This window comes from Larimichthys crocea, chromosome X (genome assembly GCF_000972845.2).
Source record: "Larimichthys crocea isolate SSNF chromosome X, L_crocea_2.0, whole genome shotgun sequence".
Taxonomy (NCBI): Eukaryota; Metazoa; Chordata; class Actinopteri; family Sciaenidae; genus Larimichthys; species Larimichthys crocea.
In genome coordinates, this window is record NC_040020.1 from 10,702,993 (window position 1) to 10,726,037 (window position 23,045).

Below are 23,045 nucleotides of genomic sequence, written 5' to 3' on the forward strand. Positions count from 1 at the left end.
ACCCACTTTTTGATTCGCGCTCGGCGCTGTCACTCCCCCCTCACTGTCACTGACAGTCCTTCTCAATAAAACTCAATTTTTGGACTTGCTACACACACTGTCAATCGTTTAAACTCGCTTTAGTCCAATTTACAACGATAGGAAGGCCAACGTTCAAGAAAATAAATCCGATTGGCTCATTGAGCTGTCAGTCTACGTCGTTAGTTTTCAGGGGTTGTCATTGGCTGCTGTGTGCGTCAGTCGTCGGTGACGCTGTGGCTGATTTTCGTGGTGCGCTGTTGCAGTGAGCTGCTCTGAACGTGACTGAGCTTCATGCTGGGGCTCGTTAGCTCGTCCGTTAGCCGCATGTAGCGTCTAGCTGTAGCTCGCTGTGTGACGGCACCGTGTTGTTAGACTTCTAAAGGACACACACGACCAGAATGTTCTGAACACTCTGTCTACAAACAGCTCTGTTTACTGTGGACGTATGTGACGTTTCCGCTGGATAAAGGTGGTGTTTGTTAAAGGTAGGTCGTGACGCTGTGGAGCTTGAGCCGGACCAGCACTCACTCATCCACCTGTGTTTAATGAAGAGCTGCGGAGACTGCACTACACTTCCCTGTCTGCCTCATGAATGAAGGTCAACCATGTAACAGCCTGTGTGTGTGTGTGTGTGTGTGTGTGTGTGTGTGTGTGTGTGTGTTCTCTAACTGACACACAGTTAGAGAACAGCTCTCACTTCATCAAACACAGAGCACACCGTGTGAACACAGGTTCAGGCTCATTAGTATGTGTCGTAATATTGAGTTTCTGAAAGTGGAATATGTCAGACACAGAACAGTGTGACTTTATTGAAATAGTCTAAAACACACCTTTGGAAGTTTGAAAAAGTTTCGTAAGTCAGACTCTGTGCCTGGAAATGCTGCTGGCTCCACTTCCATAGACTAAAACAAGGAAAGAAAAGCAAAATGATCTCTGACATGTATTCTGTCATACAGCTTGTCATAGGTAAGTCAGCCTCAGTGTGTACGCAGGCTGAAAAATGAAATGAGCATTCATTCATGATGTGATAAAATTCAAAAATGTGTTAGATTGGAAGAATGTAGTAAAACGTCTTGATTAGATTTCAGCCATCCTTTTATTAAAGAGATTTGTTTGTGTCATGTGTTTATGCTAAAGATGAATATTGACCTACATCCAGTTATCAGATTTTTCCTGTCAGATGTGAAAAATCAGCATCAGTCAGGATGTGTTCAGAATCAACAGAAGTGAACCTCCTCAGTTAGTTAACACTTCAGAGTGTTGCTTGAATTCACTTTTCTTTGTGTCCGTCAGAAAATGGTCAAGTAGAAAAGTAGCTTCAGTTTAATAGTTTGGGCATTTTCAGACTGTGTTATTGGAACTTTAGTAGAGACCACGAGGGCTGCTGGTCAGGGTCAGACCGGGGACGCTGCAGTTCTTCTAACAGTCCATGTTTTACCCTCACCTTGGTGAAATGTTCCGATCTATGCCCACAACAAAACTGTAAGCCACTGCTCTTCATGTCGTAGTCGTGGCTCCACTCGTGGCCTTCTGGCTCAGTTTGTCATGAGGATCATGTAGAATGCAGAATTCTAAATGTTTACATATTTGAAAAGTTGCCTTTATAACAGCATATTTGTTGATAAAGACTAATGTTTAAAAAATTGAAGTGAGCTGTAGAAAGCACAGTGCAGTTCCACTTCATGCTCTTAAACTCCAGTCAATGTGTCATCCACACAGAAGAGATGAAACATGAACATGGGACTGAAAAAAATAATTGTATTGTAATATTGTCTATCTGTACGCAGATCCAAATGAATAAAAGTGCACGTAAACTTCGGAATGAGGACAGTAACCCGTGCATCGAGGTAAGCTCACCCACTCTTTACATCCTGCACTGAGTCAAACTTCTGCTGCTGCCACTGGGAACGTTCTAATCCTGTTCCATTGCTGGAACTTGTTGTGTTTTTCAGGAAAGTGATGCCTCCCAGAAGTGTCTGGATGCCAACAACTATGATAAAAGCATGTGTTCAGCCTATTTCCAGAGATATAAGAACTGTAGGAAGTACTGGGTGAGTGGATGATTCCAGCATCAAAGACAATGAAGGAAACTGGGAGGGGGAAAAAAAATCAGTGAAGCGTGTAGTGTAGGATGTGTATGATGATCATAAAAATCTGGCAGTTGGATGGATGCAGAGAAGACATGCTTGTCATCACAGAGATCCAGGCTTGGACTCCTGGAACACCTCTGAGCTCTCATCCATGATGCTGGAGTAGCAACAGCCACTGGTTGATCAGGGCACCTGCATCAGGAGTGGGTGACAAAAAGCAGCAGTGACACCGAGTTCTGGTGAGATCACCTGTGTGAGGCCTGAACATGAATGTGAAGACCTGAAAAACACACAAAAGGCTACAGTCATTTAGTGTCTATGAAGTTGTAGGACCCACAGAACATGTTTTTACGCTCATTTCAGGCATGTGTTATGTCACCGTGGTGATCATTTATCAGGTGTCACATATCAGAGATAATAATACTGATTGATTTAAACAGTCCTTTTCTCATTGTTTTCGTTCATGCCAACAGTGAGCAAGGCGTTACTTAGGCTTTAGTTCCTGTTCCTGTTCCTGTGTCCTACACTTCCCATAATATAACTGGCAAACAAACGGGCATCTCTTCATGAAACCCTCCCTGTCAGATGTCTTTTGGTCTAACTGTGTAGAGATGACCTTGATGATGTCATAGTGATGTCATTATTTTCTCTCATTTGACATCTTTCATCCAACAGAGCTGCATCTTTTCTGATGCTTTCTATTCTATTCTGTTCTATTCTATTCTAATCAGTCATAGGAGTCAGACATATGTTAAGTGTCTGAATGTTGTTTGTGTCTCGTAGCACAACATAATGGTGCAGAGGAGGAGAGACGGTGTGACACCAGACATGCCGTCTGCTGCAGAGAGGGAGCAGGTGTTCGCCGGCGTTGGAGGCAAACCGTACTAAGAGCCAGCGAGGTGACAGAGAGAGCCCACAGGCCAGCACACAGTAGTGAGGCTACTACACCACATGGGCTGGGTGTGTTCTGTGATCCATGGCCTGACCCGTCCTCAAGCTTGGCTGTGAAGAAGCTGGTCTGTTCTAAAATGTGATGAAAAAGGAGGGAAGTAAGAGAGACAGGATACAAGACTGATGAGTTGAAATTTATTAAAGATTTAACATGAAGTGACACAATTAAAGAGCTTTCCAAACAGTTTTGTTTTTTGTTTGAAGGAAAGTCTATTTAGAGATATTTCACACAAAATGATTGGCACCTTCACCCTTTAAATATGGTACTTCACCCTTTGGAAAAATAACTGGTATCAATCGCTTCCTGTCATCATCAGTGAGTTTTGGAGTTTACAACTGCTCCAGATCTTTCAGATTTGATAGGTTCCTTCTCCCAAACCCTGTTCTACGATCTCTCCACAGACGCTCTGTGGGATTGAGATCTGGACTCATTGCTGGCCACTTGTGTTTTTTGAAGTATTCTTTGGGTTACTGTCCTGCTGTAAGACCCATGACCTCGGACGGATTGAGCACTGGGCCCTAGATTGCACCCCGGAATTGTTTGGTAGCCTTTAGATTTCATAATGTCATGCATGCAAGACATCCAGTGCCTGAAGGAGCCCTCAAAATATCAATGAACCTCCACCATGTTTGACTGTGTTTTTTTTCTTTGAACGCAGCAGACCCCTCTGCTGACACACAAACATAAAAAAGCCAGATTGGAGTTTGCCAAAACTTACCTCCTTGTGGGAGGATGTCCTGTGGACAGAGGAGTCTAAAGATGAGCTTTTTGGTGAAATCCATCATTCTGTCTTCAAACAATGAAATGAAACCTTTAAAGAAAAGTTCATGGTGAGAGTTGTATCTCTGTCATTGTTTCCCTGATGCAGCAGTTTCTGTTTTTGCAGATCATATTTCTTGTGATTTATTTATTTATTTTTTTGCATCATACTCATACATGAATTCTGTCCTGGATCATAACGAGCTGTGTTGACTCATAATGTTCACTGTCATAAAGTTATAGAAATTTGAGCCTGTGTATCATCAGGTTTGTGACTGCTGTTAGAGAAGTCATAACATAAGCATCTGTTGTTCTCTGGATTGAAAGATGTTGAAGACGGAGGTAATGTAGGTCACCATGCTGAGCTGCAGTGTCCACATGATCTGTGTTAGATTAGCTACAGGTACACTTTAGACTGGATCTTCACACAGTGTAAGGACTTGATTTAGATTCCCATCACTTCTTTTAGAGTCGGATGGTTACACGCTGAACACACAGTATGTGAACCTGAACATGTCAGACTGTCACACACACACACAGTATTCTGTGATCGTTAATTTATTCTAAAAAATAAAATGATTTCAACATACTTTGTGAAACATGAACATTATTTACAGGTTCTACATTTGAACACACTGTGTGTTAAGCATGTATTATCATGATTGTACAAACTAAAACTGGTCCAACCAACTTGTCATTGGACCACGCCACCTCTGTCAGGCCCTCCAGGTGATGATGTCACTACATCACCGTCCAATCAGAGTGCAGACTGATGCAGAGCTCTGATCTCGTGCTGTCCACCAAACTTCATCACAGACTGATCGGAGCCACGTCACAGGTAGGCTTTCCCTTCCTAACTTTACCTCCCATCATCAGTCCAGAGGTCTGATGTGACTCTCTCCATCATTAGTCTGCTCTGAGATAAGCCGCCAGCCAAACTCTGGAAAACAGCAAGTCTAAAATCTTGACGAACACCTTAGCATGCTGTTTGATTTCTGATTGGTTGGTTGATTTAACAGGTAAATGTGTCAGAGTTAGCCAAGAGGCTAACTGTCAGTGTACAGATACCTATCAATGTACATTCAGCACAGAGGCTTGTAATGCTAATGCACATGCAGAACTATAAATGAGGCATATCAATGGTGATAGAAATGTGGATCAACACAGTACACTGTACACAACACAACAGCAGTGTGTCATCAGCGTACAGATGAAAATATAGCTGATGTTCATGTTACATTATTTAATATGAAATGTTTTTTGAATCTGAACATAGGATTGACAGTGACTTGACTCTAAAACCAGACTGAAACACAAATACCGTCCACGGATCACACACTGCATTTCACACGTTAACCGCTGATATATGGAGTTAGTTTGTTGCACTAATTTTTCATTTTTAAATCTATATTAAAGAGGCCGATGCAGTGGATGTGACTTAGCAAAGGTGTGAACGTGAGTCGCATGACTTGACCTCAAGAAAGACTCATATGTGATGTTGGCTTTAACACCAAAGACTTGTGACTTCACATCAACATCAACACACAGCAGACCAGTTAGAAATGTTAGAAAGGTTGACAGCTGACTGCCACACCCCACAGTTTTTCTTTTGTTGCACATCCAGTTCAGTTTTTGGATAATTGTAATAAATGAAATATCTTTGGTATCTTTTAAAACTGTGTGCTTCCTCCTTTTTGATACGGCCTTTGAGCCAGGTCGTGTCAGCGTTCTTCAGTTGATCTGGGCTGGGCTGGAGTAGAGAGGCAGCCCTCACACACTGTAACTATCTCTGTCAGGACAAACCTGTATGTTTTGGTTCACAGACCTCGCTGCCCTCCATGACTCCTCCTATGGATGACTATGTTGATCTCTGCTGTTCGTTTGGGTAAGCCAAATGTTTCTTTCCACTTCCCCAGCCTTCACTTCATTAAGATTCATGTCTTCAAGTCTGCCACTCCATACATGAAAAAAGATATACAGGAGCAGTACATGTTTCTAAACAACTGTCCACTGGATGCTTTAATTTCCCTTGGGATTAATAAAGTTATCTAACAAGTTGAGCATTGACTCAGAAGTGTCACTTTACTCATAAGGACGATGCAACAACAGTGTGATTTAAAAGGTTTAATGCAGTGACATATATGATGTCACCCCCCGTATTGCAGACAGATACATGGTACATGGAATCTGCATTCCAATCAGTTAAATAGGCTGAGTGTGCTCTATGTTTCTCTCATATCCCTGGTGCAAACAAGCAATAAACATGAAATGATATATGTGTGTGTAAGTATAAAGAGATCTAGAAACGGCAAATATAAAAAGATATAAACAGTAGTGCCAGTAGTTTGTGATGTGTTGTTGCTACATCAGTAGAGGTCCTCCGTGAAATGTACACCCAGGAACTTGGTGATCTATCATGATCTATCAGCCAATCAGAATTGGCAGGTCTTCACAATGATTGGCTGTGACTGGTAACTGTCTCATATATCCAACTCTGTGCCAGTTTTTGGGTGACTTAAAAAAACATACTGCTGACTATGAGATTGCATAGTCAGGATGCAGCTGACCACACACTAAGGATAAATGATAAAAAGAGACAAACCACCTGGAAAATAATCAGTTAAATTGTCAACAGCTGCAGCAACTTTACAAATAATATAAATAATACATGTTAATGCATGTATAATACTGATACATGACATAATACATCACAAAAATGTTGATGATGTGATCACAAAGACAATCAAAAGATTCCTCAACCATAAGGCTGGATGAATGGAAAGGTGAAAACACTGCCTTTCATTCAGGTGACAACGACAAATCAAATCAAATCAAATTTTATTTGTATAGCCCAAAGTCACAAAGTACATTTGCCTCAGAGGGCTTTACAATCTGTACAGGGAGTGACACCCTCTGTCCTTAGACCCTCGGTTCCAGTGAGGAAAAACTTGCCCACAAAAAACCTTTAACAGGGAAAAAATGTGGAAGAAACCTCAGGAAGAGCCACAGAGGAGGGATCCCTCTCCCAGGACGGACAGACATGCAATGGATGTCACGTGTACAGAACAAATCAACACAAACATATTGTACAATTACAATGAATGACAAAATGACAATGAATTACAATGAATGATAAAATGACAATGAATTACAATGTATGATAGCACAGAAACTCCGGGGAAGTTTAGTTAGTAACATGCATTAATGAGACATGAATGTTTACAGATGGTAAGAAGGAGAGAGAGGGAGAGGAAGAGAGAGACAGAGAGAGAGAGAGAGAGAGAGAGAGAGAGAGAGAGAGAGAGAGAACGAAGCATACACCACCAAAGCAAGACTGGAAGCTGACATCACTGAGGCAAACCAGCATCAGTAGAAACTAGAGACAACACCAAAGACAACCCTAACACACTGACACACTGAAAAACAACATTTGTGTGGACTTTGTGTTGCACTGCACTCAAACACCACTCTTGAAGCTTAGAGAGGTTCCTGATGCCTGATTCTGTCATTGATTAAGCAGGAATTTAATTTCAGACTTGTCGACTGATCTAAAAGTAATAACATGCTCAGAAAACATTTTAAAGACTCTAAACTAAAATTCACACAAACACACACACTTATCCTGGTATATCCTGTTACACTTCATATTATCAGTCTTAAAAGTCAGTAAACGTGTTGTGATATGACTGAAATGGGACAGACAACGCTGTGAATGATTCTGAAGAAAATCAAGACACTATTCAAGTTATTAGGTGAAGAGAGAGATTAGTCGTGTGAGGTTAGCAACGTTTAATTGACTACTCTTGTTGAGGACTGTTCTTGAGCTAAAGAAAGCCAATGTTAGCTCACTTAACTTGAACAAGTTAAGCAAGTAAACAAAATGGCTTATTTCAGTTTAACCAATCATTGTCCATGCTGTATATACACATAAACATAACATTTTCCCCTTCCTCAGACTTCCTGTGTGGATAGCATCACTGCTCCACGTGGCCAAACGTCTGAGGAGTGACTGTGCCCGTCGTAAGAAGGTCTACAGGCTTCTGCACAGGAAACTGGTCAGTACCCAGGGAATATAACTAAATTACAACCAAAACTCCCTATATAATTTTAACCATTGTCCACAGTGATGCTCATATAATGATAATTAAAACTAGACAAATTTCTGAAGAAATGTTGAGTGTGCCCCATACATTATTACTGACACTGCTCAGCAAATCAGTATTAATACAACATGTCATCATTGCCTTTTTAATGGGCTCTTACTTTGAAGGGACTTTTATTTTGAAAGCTTTTTGTCTTGTCTATGTGTGTATCTGTGTCTCTGCTGCCTTTCTGAGTATGTGTGTGGAGGGGTATGTCTGTCTGTCTGTGTGTCAGTGTGTGTGTGAGCAATTAGGCATAGGGTGTAGCTGATGCTTCAGAGGTCACACAGCCAAAACTATAAGTCTGACAGCTTTAGCAGACGAATGTGAGTGAGAAGACAAATTTTCCAACATTTCTTTGATTATGGCATTTCATAAATTATGGCTGTAAAAATTTGTGGCCACGGGAGCAGTTTCCGTTTTATTTTTTGACAGATTTTTTCTGTCCTCTTTCACTCTAGAGCTGATGTCATTCACTCTAGCCGACGCATACACACCCATTATCCCTCTGGGCACAAGTTATGGCAAAAGATGGATGATTAATAATCAACAGTTACTTCCATGATGATCTGCAGGATGCTGGATGTCCAACACAGTTAGCGAAAGATTTACAATTTACAATTGGACAAAATGTTTCACTACAGCAGTTTGAAGCATGTGTTGCTGGTGCAGGGGCAGCTTTTGACTTTCTTATAATGATAACTTGTGTGTTTGTATGAGGAGACAGATTGGGAATTAGCTATACACTAATGATAGTTGGTGCACTGTACATAGTCCAGAGCCTTAACATACAACAAGACTTCCTCTGATCCTTTCTTATTAACACTGCTAATGGCCATGAATGAAGGTGGTTTGATCCTGGACACATTCATGTGGAGGTACAGTATTTAAGTCATGTCCGACTGGTGAGAAAAACTACGGGGCATCCCCAGAATACGATGGAGGGATTTCAAGCATTCTCCTGATCCTTCTTATTACCAGTGTGGACTAACTTGCTTCACCACATCCTGAACATGAATAAGCAACAGGAAAAGGATCCTCAAAGATTAATCTTCATAGCACAGCCTATATTGTCTCAGCTCTTTTTTTCTCCTCTTTTCTCCTACTCTTACTTTGATTTCAGATGTTTCACAGGGTTGGTGTGAAGGAGGGGAACTTGTTTCAGCCCACCTATGTTTACCCTGAAGAGGTGAAAATGTTGGTACGTTCTGTCTTCTCTCAGAACATTTTGGACTACCCTGACCCATGCCATGATCAGGTGAGTATGAGCTTGATTTGGTCTCAGAAGTTTTATTTTAGTTTTGCAGGTAGAATCATGGAGCACAAATACTCCAGGGAAGGAGTTAAGTTAGTAACATGCATGAATGGGAGAAGGCGAGAAGAGCTTAGTGCATCATGGGAGTTTCCCAGCAGCATACTGTAACTAAGGGATGACCTGAGCCAGCCCTAACTATAAGCTCTACCAAAAAGGAAAGTATTAAGTCTACTCTTAAAAGTGTTGACCGTGTCTGACTCCTGAACCAGAAGTGGGAGCTGGTTCCACATATGAGGAGCTTGATGAAGGCTTCTGTTTTTGGAGACTATAGGAACATCAACTGGACATTTACAGGTAGTCAGTGCAGCAAAGCTAAAATGAGAGAAATATAATCTCTGATCCTGGCTCATGTCAATACACTTTTCACAGCATTTAAGACACTGCAGTGGGACTTATTTGGGCAGAAGTAGGGTAGAAATAAAAACACAGATGCACACATCATCCAGTATCAGACTAACTGAAGAGCTATAGATTATAAAACTTCATGCAGAAGACTATCTGCACACTTATCTTTCTGATCCAAAGATAACTATGAGATTCACGAGACTCACAATACACAAGGTGGATGGGAAAAAACAGAAAAATCAAGACATATCAGAGAGTTATATACACTATATACACCTTTCAAGTATGTGGATATGCATGATAGATCATTTCACATTATACTAAAATGTATGTATACATATAAGTCTGTATGTTTTAAGACTATCTTGCCAAACTAAAGAAGATTCTTCCAGTCTGTGGGTTATACATGGCGCTATCCTCCATTCTTTAATTACTGTATCTTCTTTTTTGTATTTGATATAGCTAGCACAGGAGTCCCCTGTTATATTGAGACATGGCACTGAATTAATGGAATCACTTCATTAAATGTAGCCACAGCACTAATAATAATGGTCAGATAGAAGAAGATTCTGTGGAAGAAAATATGAAATGATCATTTTCAGTGCCATATGACAGCCAGTTGAATCTAAAAAAGAGATGCACACAGTACTAAGGCTATCATTATTGATGTCCACATGAATATTAAAATCACCTACAAAAATGACTATATCTGTTTAAAGGACCAAACCTGCTAAAAAACTGACAGACAATTCAGAATCTGGAGTTAGTATGTGGTTCTGTTAAATACAGACAGTATGGAAAAACAAGCAACCAAATAACTGACTTTATATGTATTTGTACCAGTTTAAATGAACTACTGTATGCTGTGGATTCAGCTCATGGTCAGAATGTAGTGTAACTGTGTGTGTGTTGTTTCAGGTCATGCATGTCACTATCGAGGATCTGCACAAACTTGAAATCAACTAAGTGTAAAGTCTAAATGTAAAGTCTTCATCTGTTCCTGCACTGATAATGTCCTGTAACAGTTCTCTTATGTGGGGGGATTATTTAAAGGCAGTTTGGGGTTTATGTAAGATATTTGTCTTTATCTTCTTTGACCTGGTGCAGTGTCACTCAACATGATGAGGACTGTAAAATCCATCATGTATTGTTCTGTATGACACTGTATGCAGTGAGTGTTGTGTTTTATCTGCTGTGGCTTTCAGGGTTGAGCCAGTCGATCACTGTTCTGTGTGTTCTGTGGACAAAAAAGTAGTTCACCTTCTGTTTCTAACAGGCTCTTCCCTGATGCATGTCCATCTTGCATGTATCTGTTGATAATACCATCCTGATCCAACACAATGACACATGATGACACTTGAGTGGATGCAACATGTGACAGCAGTGTGTGTGGTCATGTACTGAAACTGTTACTATGCAAATGATTTCATCTTTGAATAAAAGCTGACTGTTTAAGAGTCTCAGTAGAGGAAGTGGATTGTTTTGTTTCTATAACAAAATAAATATAAAGAGAGTAAATCAAAAGAACAAAGCTGTATTTGTAGTTTTTGTTTTGTTTGTTTATTATCAGCAGGGACATCAGCTATAACAACCCAAATGTAATCACAGATATATTTCAAAGTTGGACACACAGATCAGACTGATCGTAGGAAATGTTTTTTGGGTTGACTTATGAATAACTTCCAATATGATCAACTAAATGTTTGTTTGTTTGTCATGATGACAGGTTGTACAGCCCACATTTAGACAGCAATTAACAGAGTATGTCAGTGTAACAGGCTCAACACAACAATGTCTCAATTACACACTGACATATCCCTAACATGCAACATATATGCTATAATATACATTATTAATACATATTATTGCTTACATTCATTTAAAAAAAATTGTATAATTATATACAATATATGCTGTATATGTATATGTTGTATGGAATTTTCTATCCTTAGGTTACACATGGTCATGTGTGGGCCTTGTGGTCCTCGGCAGTACTAATTGTTTGTCTTTGACTAGGTGCCACCATATCTCAACACTGTGGTAGCCAGGGTCGAAGAGACCTATTGCTGCATTCCTAGTCATAATAGATAGCTTGCCGTTGATGTTCCAATCTGCATAAACAGACATCTGTGTCTCCGGACTATAATATGCTGACAATAACACCTCCAAGGGTAAAGACATTCTCTTTGACTAATTCTGGGCATGTAGTATTTGTGTGTTATATTTGGGTTTAAAGTGGATCCACCAGGATGAGTTGGGCAGAATGTGAGATCGACTCAGGCACTTCTGATGAACTTTGAGAGTGTCTCTAATTCTCCTTGGCCAAGTGTCAATAAATAATACAGCATAAGACATCAGAGAACCTTCCTGAATCCAGAATCTTCCTTCCTGACCTCACCATTGACCTTTGACTTCAGCAATTTCTCCACAACAATATATTATATAGATAATATAAACATTCATTAATATGGAGGTTCCATTGCAGATGAGACACACATCACATCACATCACATCACATGCACATGCCCACACTCTTATTTGGATGAGATTTGATGAAGGAACAGTGTCCTGTGCAGTGGCTATTCTCTCATTACTTTGCTCGGTGAGTCAGTTAGTTTCATATATATATATATATATATACGAAGGTGTTATTCAGTCTGCCTTCATTCATATGAAGATAGAACATGCAGCACAAAGCACAGTGATGATGATTCATTGCAGGAATGTGCTGAATGTGTGTGCCAGCAGGTGGCGCTGTCAGGCTGAGCAGTGACCGCACAGCAGACGCTCCGCATGGACTGAAGGGGAGGTGTGGGACTGTTTAGTAAGATGCAAATGTTCCGGGCTCTACGTGCGCGTGCTCGCTGTGATTCGCAGCTGGCATCACCGGCGTCAAGTGTTTGTCTGTGTGTGTGTGTGTGTGTGTGTGTGTGTGTGTGTGTGTGTCGGGGAAAGAAAAGTTTGTCCGGGAGGCGATAGTATGGGAGCCGTTCTTCAAGGTACCACGCAGCGTTCTAACACGAGTACGAGGTTCTTGTAGGTGAGCTGGGAACTTTGAGAGAGCGTCAAACAGACGTCCAGCAGCGGGGAACCACCATGGACAGCTCGGGTTGTAGCAGAGACTCGGCCCCAGAGAGCAACAGGTCCGCCCGCAGAGAGGAGCCGAGCAGCGGTGGACGGCCGGAGCTGCTGCTCTGTGTTACCTGTGTACCGGAGGGATACCGGGACGCAAAGCTCAGCCTGGCGGCATACCTGCTGTGCTGGGCTCTGCTCAGGTGGTACCAGGTGAGGTTCTGTGAGAACTGAAACATGGAAAAAACATGGAGCTGTTTATTTACTTGACTGTGTCTGTTTGCGTGTGTAGATTAGAGCTACATGAAGCAAACATTCACATTAGACTGAAACATAATATTTGAGAAAACACAATAACTGATAATTTGTTCTGTTCACCTGAAGTATCTTCTTCACTTCCATCCAGCACAGCTTCAGTTTGACTTGAGCTGTCTGTATCATGATGTTCACAGAGCCTGTGTGCAGATATCAAGAGGGAGATGCAAAACTCTATTCTGTGACATGAAACAACTTTTAGCCGTCCTGTGGCTCACTGATACACACACCTGCAGTGTAAAGACAACACATAGTCTGTGAGGATCATTTTCACAGCTTTCAGTGAGCTGGTACTGCTGTGTATTATCCCTGTTTCCTATGAATTCTTTCCACATGCAGCTATTTATGTAGTGATTTACATATGTTCAATGGCTACCTTCAGTGGCTGAGCAGGAAGAAGACGTGTTCACAGATACGAGTTTGACATAAGCTGGTGTATAACCTTTGTATGACTACTTCATCTATATAAAATCAGTGTTTAATGTGGACAGATGTGTGATGACATGATGTTTTGAAGAATGTGTCATGTTTTCGTGGCACATAGTCAGTGATGTTAATGCTGCAGTGCATCATGGAAGATTTTCAGCATGTCTAGTTGGTCTCTGCACATCGACTTGACAAAACCATTAGTCAGCTTCACGAGACAGAGAGTTGTCAGGAAGAAGGCTGATCCACAAGGCGGAAAACGTCCATGGACTTGGCTCATGTTCTTGTCTTTGCAGCTCTGACTGCAGGGACAAGCAAAGTCATGTCCTGAATCTGCCTGCAGGCTCAGCACTGCTCAGCAGCTACAGAGGTGTAGCGACTGATCCAGTCACTGGATGTTGGATTCCACGGCTCAGTTCACAGACATCTGCAGATATGCAGTGTGAACACTTGTCCTCACTGATATTTCTGTCAGATAAGGTTTTTGAGTGTGTATGGAGAAGCTTTCAGCCTTTGTAATAATAATAATGTGCATCACACAAAGACCTCACTGAATGGTTGAACAGGGTCTAACATCTGCATGATGACTGTGGTAAGTTATTCACCTGGATCTGGATTTCCAAAATCTAAATTCATCTTCAGATGCAAACCACCGACTCAAATGAAATGTGATCACTGTGATTCCACAGACTTTACCTGCCTCCTGGGTGGCAGTGGACTGACTCTTTCTTGTAGGTGGTCCGATTCCAGTGACCACATATTACTTTATTGGCCTACACCAACTTGGTCCCATGAGTGCAGGCCCAGCCACAAGGCAGTTTCCTGAGAGCTCCCCTTCTAGACCTGATTGCAGGCGGGGTCCCTGCTTTTCCTCTTTGGGAAGTTGCTCTGTTCTTTATTGGTCAGTTCATAAGGGTTCTTGAATTGCTCACCACCAATTCCACCCAAGGTTGGAATGTTTGTTAAGTAAACTTGTTGGCAATTACTTTTTGGTTCCAGAACAGTTCCTTCAATCAGTTTTAATTATGTTCACTCTCAACCTGAGAATTGCATCGTGCCTCTGGGCCTGCAAACCCAACTTGCATCATCTCCATGAGCAACCACGTGTGACTTGTGTGTGGCCTTATTCAAACCTACCAGCAGGACTAGATACTTTTCTTTTCTTCATCAGCTTTAAAAACAGTATCAGCATGGCTTATTAAGCACGGGTCTGAAGTGATGACTCAGACGTGGCCTTTAACTTTAACTGTAGCATCTGAGCAATTTATTGCCTCAGTGTAAGACAGTTTAGTGTTGGTTGTATTTTGTTGAGAGGCTGCAGTCTTCTTTATGTGGAGTCCTGTTTTCTGTCATCAAAGCTCCACAGACAGATCATATGTTAAAGCAGTGCAGTGGTTTATGTGCACCTTGTAAGAACACCAACGAGGCTTCAATGTTTCCGCAAATGCTGTTAAAGTTTTAAAGTGAGACTGGCATTCATTATGAGACTGCTACAGAGTAACGTAGTTCAGGAATATTTGTGCTAAAATGTGTGTTTTGAAAGCGAAGCTTCTTGTAGTAGGACAGCAGCTTTGGTCAGTTTGGTTTCATTAAAGGTGCACAGAGTGTATGTACTGTGTATTCTGACATATGTTATATGTTTTTCAATGTTTAACTCATCACTGTTTTCTTTTTCTCTCCTCAGAAACTCAGATGCCAGTCTGCTCCCCTACAGGTAAGAAGCCAACAGAAACGTCTTCATCTTTTAACTTGTTCTTTTTTTCTTTTGGACAACAGCAAGGCATATCATACTGACCCACACTATTGTACTGCTGATTGGTAGCAGGGCCGACAGGGGCCAACCTAAGGAGGTATCCTCTCTTCTACTGGAACTGTGACTTGTGCTGCACTCCCTGTGTGTGGCTTTGTTGCTGTGGTTATTTTTAGACATTTGTGTTCACCTCTTAGACTTGTAACTGAATCTGTGAAATTTGGAGTTCTATGTTCCTGTTTGCACTTGGATGAGCCTCGCTGTTTGCTGACCACTGTGGTCTCTGTTGAATGCCATGGTGTACTGTGCCGGCATGGCTTCAATGGCTTTTCAGTGACTTTTCTTGCACCTTGGCTCCTACGTCACCACGCCCTATCAAAAAAAAATTCAAGAAGAGCATTTGACTCTCAAGACTATCTTCTGACAGTGTTGCTAAAAGGACGTGAATACGTGAGCAGCTGACTCAGTGTAAGTATTAAAGTGCAGAAATAAGGCAGCACCCATTGCAATTTATTGACCTGCTTTCCTTGTATGGAAAATGTGATACTGTGTTGTTGTAAAAATATAGACTGGATTTCTGTTATTATCAGAGCTTTCAGCAGTTTATAGTGTTGGTTGGTTAGTTGCACCAGTTGTGGTGATAAGGTTTAACCAGCCATGTTTACAGCCATTCTACTCTTGAATGAACACTGTGTGGAACATGTGTGATGATCCAGTCTCTGTTGCCCGCTGTCTGTTGTCTGTTCTGGCTTGTTGCAGAGGTACTGGGTGTCATGGTTTCCATTTTTGGATGGAATAATGACACGCTGAAGCTTGTTTGGTGCCTTCGGATTAAACACTACTGCCCAACAGCTTTATTTGAAAAAAATATTTTAGACTTTTTATTGTCCTCTAAAGGAGTAAATATAATCACCTGAATTTGTCTCTTTGCTTATTTATTTTCTAAAAATCACTGAACTCATTCATGCTCTGAAACAAACAAAGTTCTTGACCTTTTCTTTAGTACCTTCTCTGGCCACATTTTGACTCCCCTTCAGCTCTCTACCCAGAACAGTTGTGACTGGAAGTAAATGTATCAGAACTTTTGACAGACTTCCAAAGGCCATTGTGTACAGTAGTTTATCAATGAATGGATTCATCACTGCAGTGGTTTGGTGACTGAAAAGCCTTCAAACTCATGGGTCTGTTACTAGACTGTTACTACTAGTTACTACTAGTCTGTTACTAAACTAGACTTTCCCAACAACATTTAAACATTTACATGCATTTATATAACCACATTAGAGTCAAATTTAAAGTTGATTTCTCAGAGGTCATGTAAACAAAAACTCCATGAAAGCTTTGCCTGGAGAACATGTGCACGAGCAGGTTCTTGATCAGTTTGTCTGTCAGTCTGTTCTATCACTAAGACCGCCTGGAGTTAAAATCTAAAAAGCCATGATCGCCAAAAAAACAAGGCCAGGAGGAGGAGAAATCTGATGAGTGATTTACACTAACCTGGAGACCTGTTAACACACAGATTGACTTCTTATCCCTCCAAACACACAGTCTGTTCTCTGCCTTGGCTGCTGTGTCATTCAGGCTATACATAACAAAGTGCTCCTGTTGAATATGTAACAGTGAAGCTGTGTTGGTGGTCTGACTAGAATTTGTCAACTTGAACTTTAACAAGTGTGTGCCTCTCAGATTCTACAGTAACATGATGAAGCAGTGCACACATTGAAAGCAGATGCTCAGACTGAACATTCTACAGTGGAAGAGGACTGAACTCCGCTTTATTGGAGCCTCTGTTCACCTTCTAATGTTTTCTGGATCACTGCTCATGCACTTTTTATATGGATTTCAAAGACTCACGTCACTTGAGCTTCTGACTGCGTAGTTGAAACCACATGGCACCAGAGGCTTCTTATGTTGTTGTTGTACTTTGTAAGTCTTTGGTGTTAGTTCTGGTACCATATGTCAGAAGACAACACAACTGTTGTGTTGTGACTTGACTCTTCAAGAAGAAGTCAGAAAAGCAGCTGTTTCATATGTAGACTCAAGTGGATTTGACCGCAGAAGCCTTTAAAACCCTTTGTTTGTTGTCGGGGCGCTTTGACACTGCAGTACAAAGCAGTGAAATCACTTCCAGTATTGTGACCCCCACTTGAACTTGAATATCAATCTCATGTCTGCCCATCAGTGGTCTGCCTGATGGATTCCCCATGAGAATATCAGGTGCCCTCTCTATAATTTACAGAACTACAAGGAGTTAAGTCTGGTTCACTGTGCAGCACAGTAACCACAGCACACAGCAGGAATCGAACTGTGGGAGCTGTCTGGACCTGCTGCTGCTGCTGCTGCTAATGTGCTTGAGTTTCCTTCTTTCAGACTGAGACCAAAATCAAGATTAATTCATGTTAAAAAAGCAAACGGCAAAACAAGCAGGCCTGGTTTCAGACCTCCAGATATAGTTCTGCAGTGCCGTACTGTACCGTGAAGAGGTTGTGGAGTATTGAAGTATGTATATTGTGTCCATGGTTCTTACTCTAGTTTTTTCAGTTTAGTTAGTGGTAGCATCAATTCAGCGCTACAGTGAGACTGCTGTGAACTGCTCATGGTACGAATCCTGAAGCTTGAAGCCTGCATCCTTGATCAGATGTAATAAAATGCTTGAAAGTCAGCACAAATGTCAGGGTTTGTGTTTTTAGCACTTATTTCATATTTCTGTTTAAACTGTGAGTGCTTGGAGTTAAAAAATAGTTTGGTCTAGAAAAACCTCAAACCTAGCAACCGTGCAGCTGATCCAGAAATCATCATCGACGAGCCATTTTCTCCTAGTGACTGCATGTCTTCTTTTCAGTGGCAGTCACTCACAGTGCTAGTGTGTTTGTCTTTGAAGGCATCTCAAAGGGCTTTGGCCATCTAAAGCTGCCAGGATGACTCCGGTGCCAAGTGCTAACTGCCACCTTCTCTGTGGGTCGTTTTAATAGGCCAGCAGGAAGGAGCATAGCATGGGTCTGTGTGTGTTTCAGTGTGTCCATCCACAGCACAGAACAGCATATTATCCATGTCAGCACCAGTGTGGGACTTTTCTTTTGAGAGGATCAACTAAAGTTCACATTGTGCAGCTAGCTGCTGAGCTTGAGCTGTTTTTGTTTTGGTGACCGATTGTAGCAGAATAGGAACTTTGTTTTGTCACATTTCTTATTAATTTCAGTATCTAAAGGTCCAATGTGTACGATTTAGTGACATCTGCAGATTGCAACCACTTGTTTCACCCTCGCCCCCTCCTTTCTGAAGGAGAAACTACAAAAACACTTTTACACTTTGCCTGTTCTCGGCTGCTGTAGAAACGAGAACACAGTGATCTTCAATGGGCAAAATTCACTGATTACTGATGATGGTAGGCAATATTGTGAATCCTTGATCTGAATGAAAATAGACCTTGTCTGTATGCTCCCTCAGTCCAAAGACATGCAGGTTAATTGCTGACTCTAAATTGTCCAATGTTTGTCTCTGTGTTAACCCTGTGATGAACTGGTGACTTGTCCAGTCACCAGTTCATCTTGTCCTCTCCCATTGTCAGCTGGGATGGATGGAAAACATAGTTACAAATATTATGTTCTATTTCTGTCATATTCTGTGAATGTATGCTAAAATCTACCTTATTAGCTGAGTCTACATTTTTGAGTCAGGCATAGACAGTTCAGGGTTTTTATCTAGAATGAAGACTTTAAATCACATTCTGATGATAGAGGATTTTATTGAACAGGTGTCTGTTGTCGGATGGTTTCATAGTGATAGGATTAAAATGTGCTTGTAATGCATCAAAGTGCCAGAATTCAAAACACAGCTTTACAAACTGCTTGGGTTGCTGAACAGCACTCCCTCCCTCCGTTCCGCTGGCTGTCCTCCCCCTCCCTCTCATGGGCTTCTCTCGTGGGGTTGGACTGTGTGAGTCCAGGCTGCTGCAGAGAGACAGATATGGCAATGAAGAGAAAGGAAGTTGTTTGCTCGTCTGTGTCACCCACTGCACAATGTTACTTTTGCTCTGCTATGGCACAGGTGAGGCTGTTTCTCTCATGTGAATGTGAATAGTTGTAAGGAAGCAGGATGAAGAGTCTTTTCAGGAGGCTGTAATGAAACGACCAGCTCAGATCTTCTACATACTTTGTGATGGCAAACTCAGCTCTAACTGGTCCTAAAAAACAAAACAAGTGCTGCTGCTCTTCTTACACTCACAGGAGTATGGGAAATTTGTTCTACAACCAAGAAACACAGTAGTTAAAGTTTGGTATGGATGGCTTTATGTTTTACAATACCCATGAGCCTCAACTGCTGTTGCTATGGAGAAGAAGCCTCGTGGTTGTAGTGGAGACATAAATAACAGAAGAGTAAGCATTACTTGGATCCAACAGAAATGTTGGGCTGCTGTAGCACAGGTTATTTTTTTATTTTTTTTTTACTTATTATTTTTATTATTTTTTAACAATAACATACAAAGAACAAGAACAAGACTCGGCTCACATATACTAAAACATACAAACAAATATACAGGCAGACAGCAGGCTCATTACTTCTTAGATGGCATGGCATAAAACAGTATAAAAATATGAAATTAAATATCAAACAATGGACACAAAAGTTGTAGAGAGAAAAGAAAATAAGAAATTAAATACAAGACCTCTGATCTTTTACATAAATCCTCGTAATAAAGTGGTTCCAATGTTTATTCCTATAAAGGACATGAATGGTTGCCATATTCTGCGGAAGATATTCTCTTTCTCATGCAGCTTACAAGTCAAATAGTCCAAAGATATATACTGTATTATAACATTATGCCAATGTGTCCTTGAAGGGGGGTTATTAGATATCCAATTTAACAAAATACATTTTCTAGCACAAAAAGTTAACATGCTATACAATTTCCTCTTGTACTTATCATTGATACAGCCATTTGAAATACCCAGCAGCATACAAAGTGGGTCAAAATCTAGTGATGTACCTAGAATCTTGTTTACATCATTTCCCACTATTCTCCAAAAATGTTTAATCTTTCGACAAGACCACAAGCAGTGTGTAAGAGTTCCAATCTCTGTTTTACACTTGGGGCAAAGGGGAGAAAGGGTATTGTTAAATTTGTGACGTTGGGAAGGGGATATATGTGCTCTATGTAAGATTTTAAGCTGAATAGCTTTAACTTTATTACAGATACTTAAGGATCTCACGTTTTCCCATGCCTCGTCCCATTCCTCCTCTGTAATCTCTAGACCAAGTTCACTTTCCCATTTCAGCTTAAGATGTAAGGTATCTGTGTTGGCATATTCCTTAAGGAGTCTATAAAAGAAGCCAATGGAATGCCCCATCTGAAGATAAAATACATGACGCTCAATTAAGGAACTTCTTTGGTCAGAGAGAAGTGTTGTATCCTTGTTAATGAAATTGCGTAGTTGAAGGTAACCAAAAAAATCCTGTTTTGGGATATCAAACTTAACTCTCAGCTGATCAGAGGATATCATTATGGGCCCATCGAATAGATCACACAGTCTGGAGATCCCTTTAGTACTCCATATTCGAAAGACAGGGTCAGTTATACCTGGAGAAAAATCTATGTTGCCACATATTGGCGTAAACACAGAAGTGAGTTTGTGGCTACCTTCTAACCTTCTAATAACCTGCCAGGCCTTAACGGTATGGGTAGTGATTGGATTGTGACACACAGAGCGCAAGGATTTTTTAATAAATAATAAATTTGAGAGAGGTAGTTTGGACATGGAACTCTCTATATCCAACCATATGGACTTAGGATCATTGCGCATCCAATCAGTGATGTATTGAAGGTGTGCACTGAGCTGGTATTTCCTAATGTCAGGAAGGTCAAGGCCACCATCTGAAGAGGGGAGACACAGAGTTGCTAAGCTAAGGCGGGGTTTTTTCTTAGCCCATATAAAGGAGCTGAACCAACTCTTCAAGCTTTTTAAGGTTTTGTGAGATAAGAGCATTGGAGTCATCTGAATGGGGTAAAGCAGTCTAGGTAACACATTCATTTTTAGGAGGGCCACGCGTCCAAGCCAAGAGATGGGCAACGTATTCCATCTCTCAAGATCCATTCTGATGCGTTCAAGTAGAGGGGGAAAATTGGCTTTATACATTTTGTCAAAATCAGGGGTTATGTATATTCCTAGATAAACAAAACCAGACGGGGACCACTTAAATGGAAATGGGTATGGGGTATTTGGTTGGTGTAGAAGACTACCCAAAGGCATTGCCTCTGATTTGTCAAAATTAATTTTATACCCTGAAAATGCACTGAATTTACCTATGGTGTCAAGGAGGTTAGGAGTGGAAATACCAGGCTCAGTCATAAAGATAAGAACATCATCTGCATATAGGGTTATCTTATGTTGCTTATCACCTATAGGCAATCCATGTATGCCCTGATTCCTCCTGATCGCTTCAGCCAGTGGCTCAATAACCAGAGCAAACAAGAGAGGGGATAAGGGACACCCCTGTCGAGTTCCTCTTTGAATGGCAAAATTAGGGGACCGCAATCCATTAGTGAGAGCTGAGGAGAGAGGATTATTGTAAAGCAAACGAACCCAACTGATAAAATTAGAACCCAGGCCAAATCTGTCTAAAACATAAAATAGGAAGGGCATTTCGACGCGGTCGAATGCCTTCTGCGCATCAAGAGAGACGACTATACCTTCAGTTGACTGCTCATGAAACTTCTGAATTGTATTTAGCAATCTTCTCATGTTATTACATGAGTTGCGACCTTTAATAAAACCGGTTTGGTCTTCATTGATAAGAACAGGGAGCAAGTCCTCCAATCGCGCTGCCAAAATTTTAGACAGGATTTTCAAATCTACATTCAATAAAGATATCGGTCGATATGAGGCACATTGTTCTGGTTGTTTCCCTTTCTTTAGGATTAAAGAGATATTGGCTTCCCTCAAGGATGCTGGCAGGGTGCCCCTTTCTAATGAATCTGTCAGCATATTCAATAGTGGTTCAATCAAGAGGCCCTGAAATTCTTTATAGAATTCACTGCTTAACCCATCAGGTCCAGGTGCCTTCCCAGAGGGCAGTGCATTGATAGCAATCATTACTTCCTCTTTAGTTATGGGCGCATTAAGTTTTGACCTCTGATTATCTGTCAGTTGTGGAAAATCCAAAGAGGAGAAGAAAGTGTCCATTAGATCAGGGCTATCCTGCTGTAGATCAGACCTATATAGTTTTTCATAGAATTTTTTGAATGTGTTATTTATAGCAACATGATCAAACACCCGCTTCCCTGCTTCATCTGTAATTGAAGAGATCGTTTTTGAGTCTGATTTTTTCCTTGTCAAATAGGCCAGGTATTTCCCTGCTTTATCACCCTGCTCATATACCCTCTGTTTAGCAAATCTGATTTTTGCCTCCGCTTGCTCTGTTAGCAGGGAATCTAGGGCTGATCGCAGAGCAGACATTTCTTTAAGTTTTGTTGAAGAAGGCCTCACAATATATTCCCTTTCTGCCACCTTAAGCTTAGATTCTAGAATTTTCCTTTGTTCAGCTTGTCTACGCCTCCTACTGGACACATAGGATATGATAAGACCTCTTGCATAGGCTTTGGATGTTTCCCAGAGGAGAGATGGATTATTTGTAGAGGCCGAATTTATTGATAAGAAGGATTGGAATTCCTCAGAAAAATAAGATATAAATTTGTGGTCAGAGAGAATGAAAGGGTTAAACCTCCAATATCTTGTCTGTGGGGCTAAGTGTCCAATTTGGCACTCAATGAAAACAGCTGCATGGTCTGATATAACTGCGCTACCTATGGAACTACATGTAATTGACTGTAACATAATTTTAGGTATGAAAAAGTAGTCTA

General features: G+C 41.0%; 1 protein-coding gene across 3 annotated transcripts; it reads left to right on the top strand.

Moving 5' to 3' along the window:
* Nucleotides 1–191: 191 nt before the first annotated feature.
* chchd7 (coiled-coil-helix-coiled-coil-helix domain containing 7) lies at nt 192–11,131 on the top strand. 3 transcript variants are annotated; one of them, XM_027282963.1, is made up of 6 exons: nt 2,081–2,350; nt 2,895–4,660; nt 5,646–5,707; nt 7,778–7,877; nt 9,088–9,222; nt 10,543–11,131. In XM_027282963.1, exons 2-6 carry the CDS (start codon nt 4,595–4,597, stop codon nt 10,588–10,590), a joined length of 411 nt encoding a protein of 136 aa, XP_027138764.1. In that variant the 5' UTR covers nt 2,081–2,350; nt 2,895–4,594; the 3' UTR covers nt 10,591–11,131. The 3 variants fall into 3 exon arrangements, with proteins under 3 accessions (XP_010738133.1, XP_019121754.1, XP_027138764.1); XM_010739831.3 differs by lacking the exons at nt 2,081–2,350; nt 5,646–5,707; nt 7,778–7,877; nt 9,088–9,222; nt 10,543–11,131 and adding exons at nt 192–506; nt 1,809–1,868; nt 1,974–2,072 and having other exon boundaries at nt 2,895–3,248; XM_019266209.2 differs by lacking the exons at nt 2,081–2,350; nt 5,646–5,707; nt 7,778–7,877; nt 9,088–9,222; nt 10,543–11,131 and adding exons at nt 596–619; nt 1,809–1,868; nt 1,974–2,072 and having other exon boundaries at nt 2,895–3,248.
* The last annotated feature ends 11,914 nt before the right edge of the window (nt 11,132–23,045 follow it).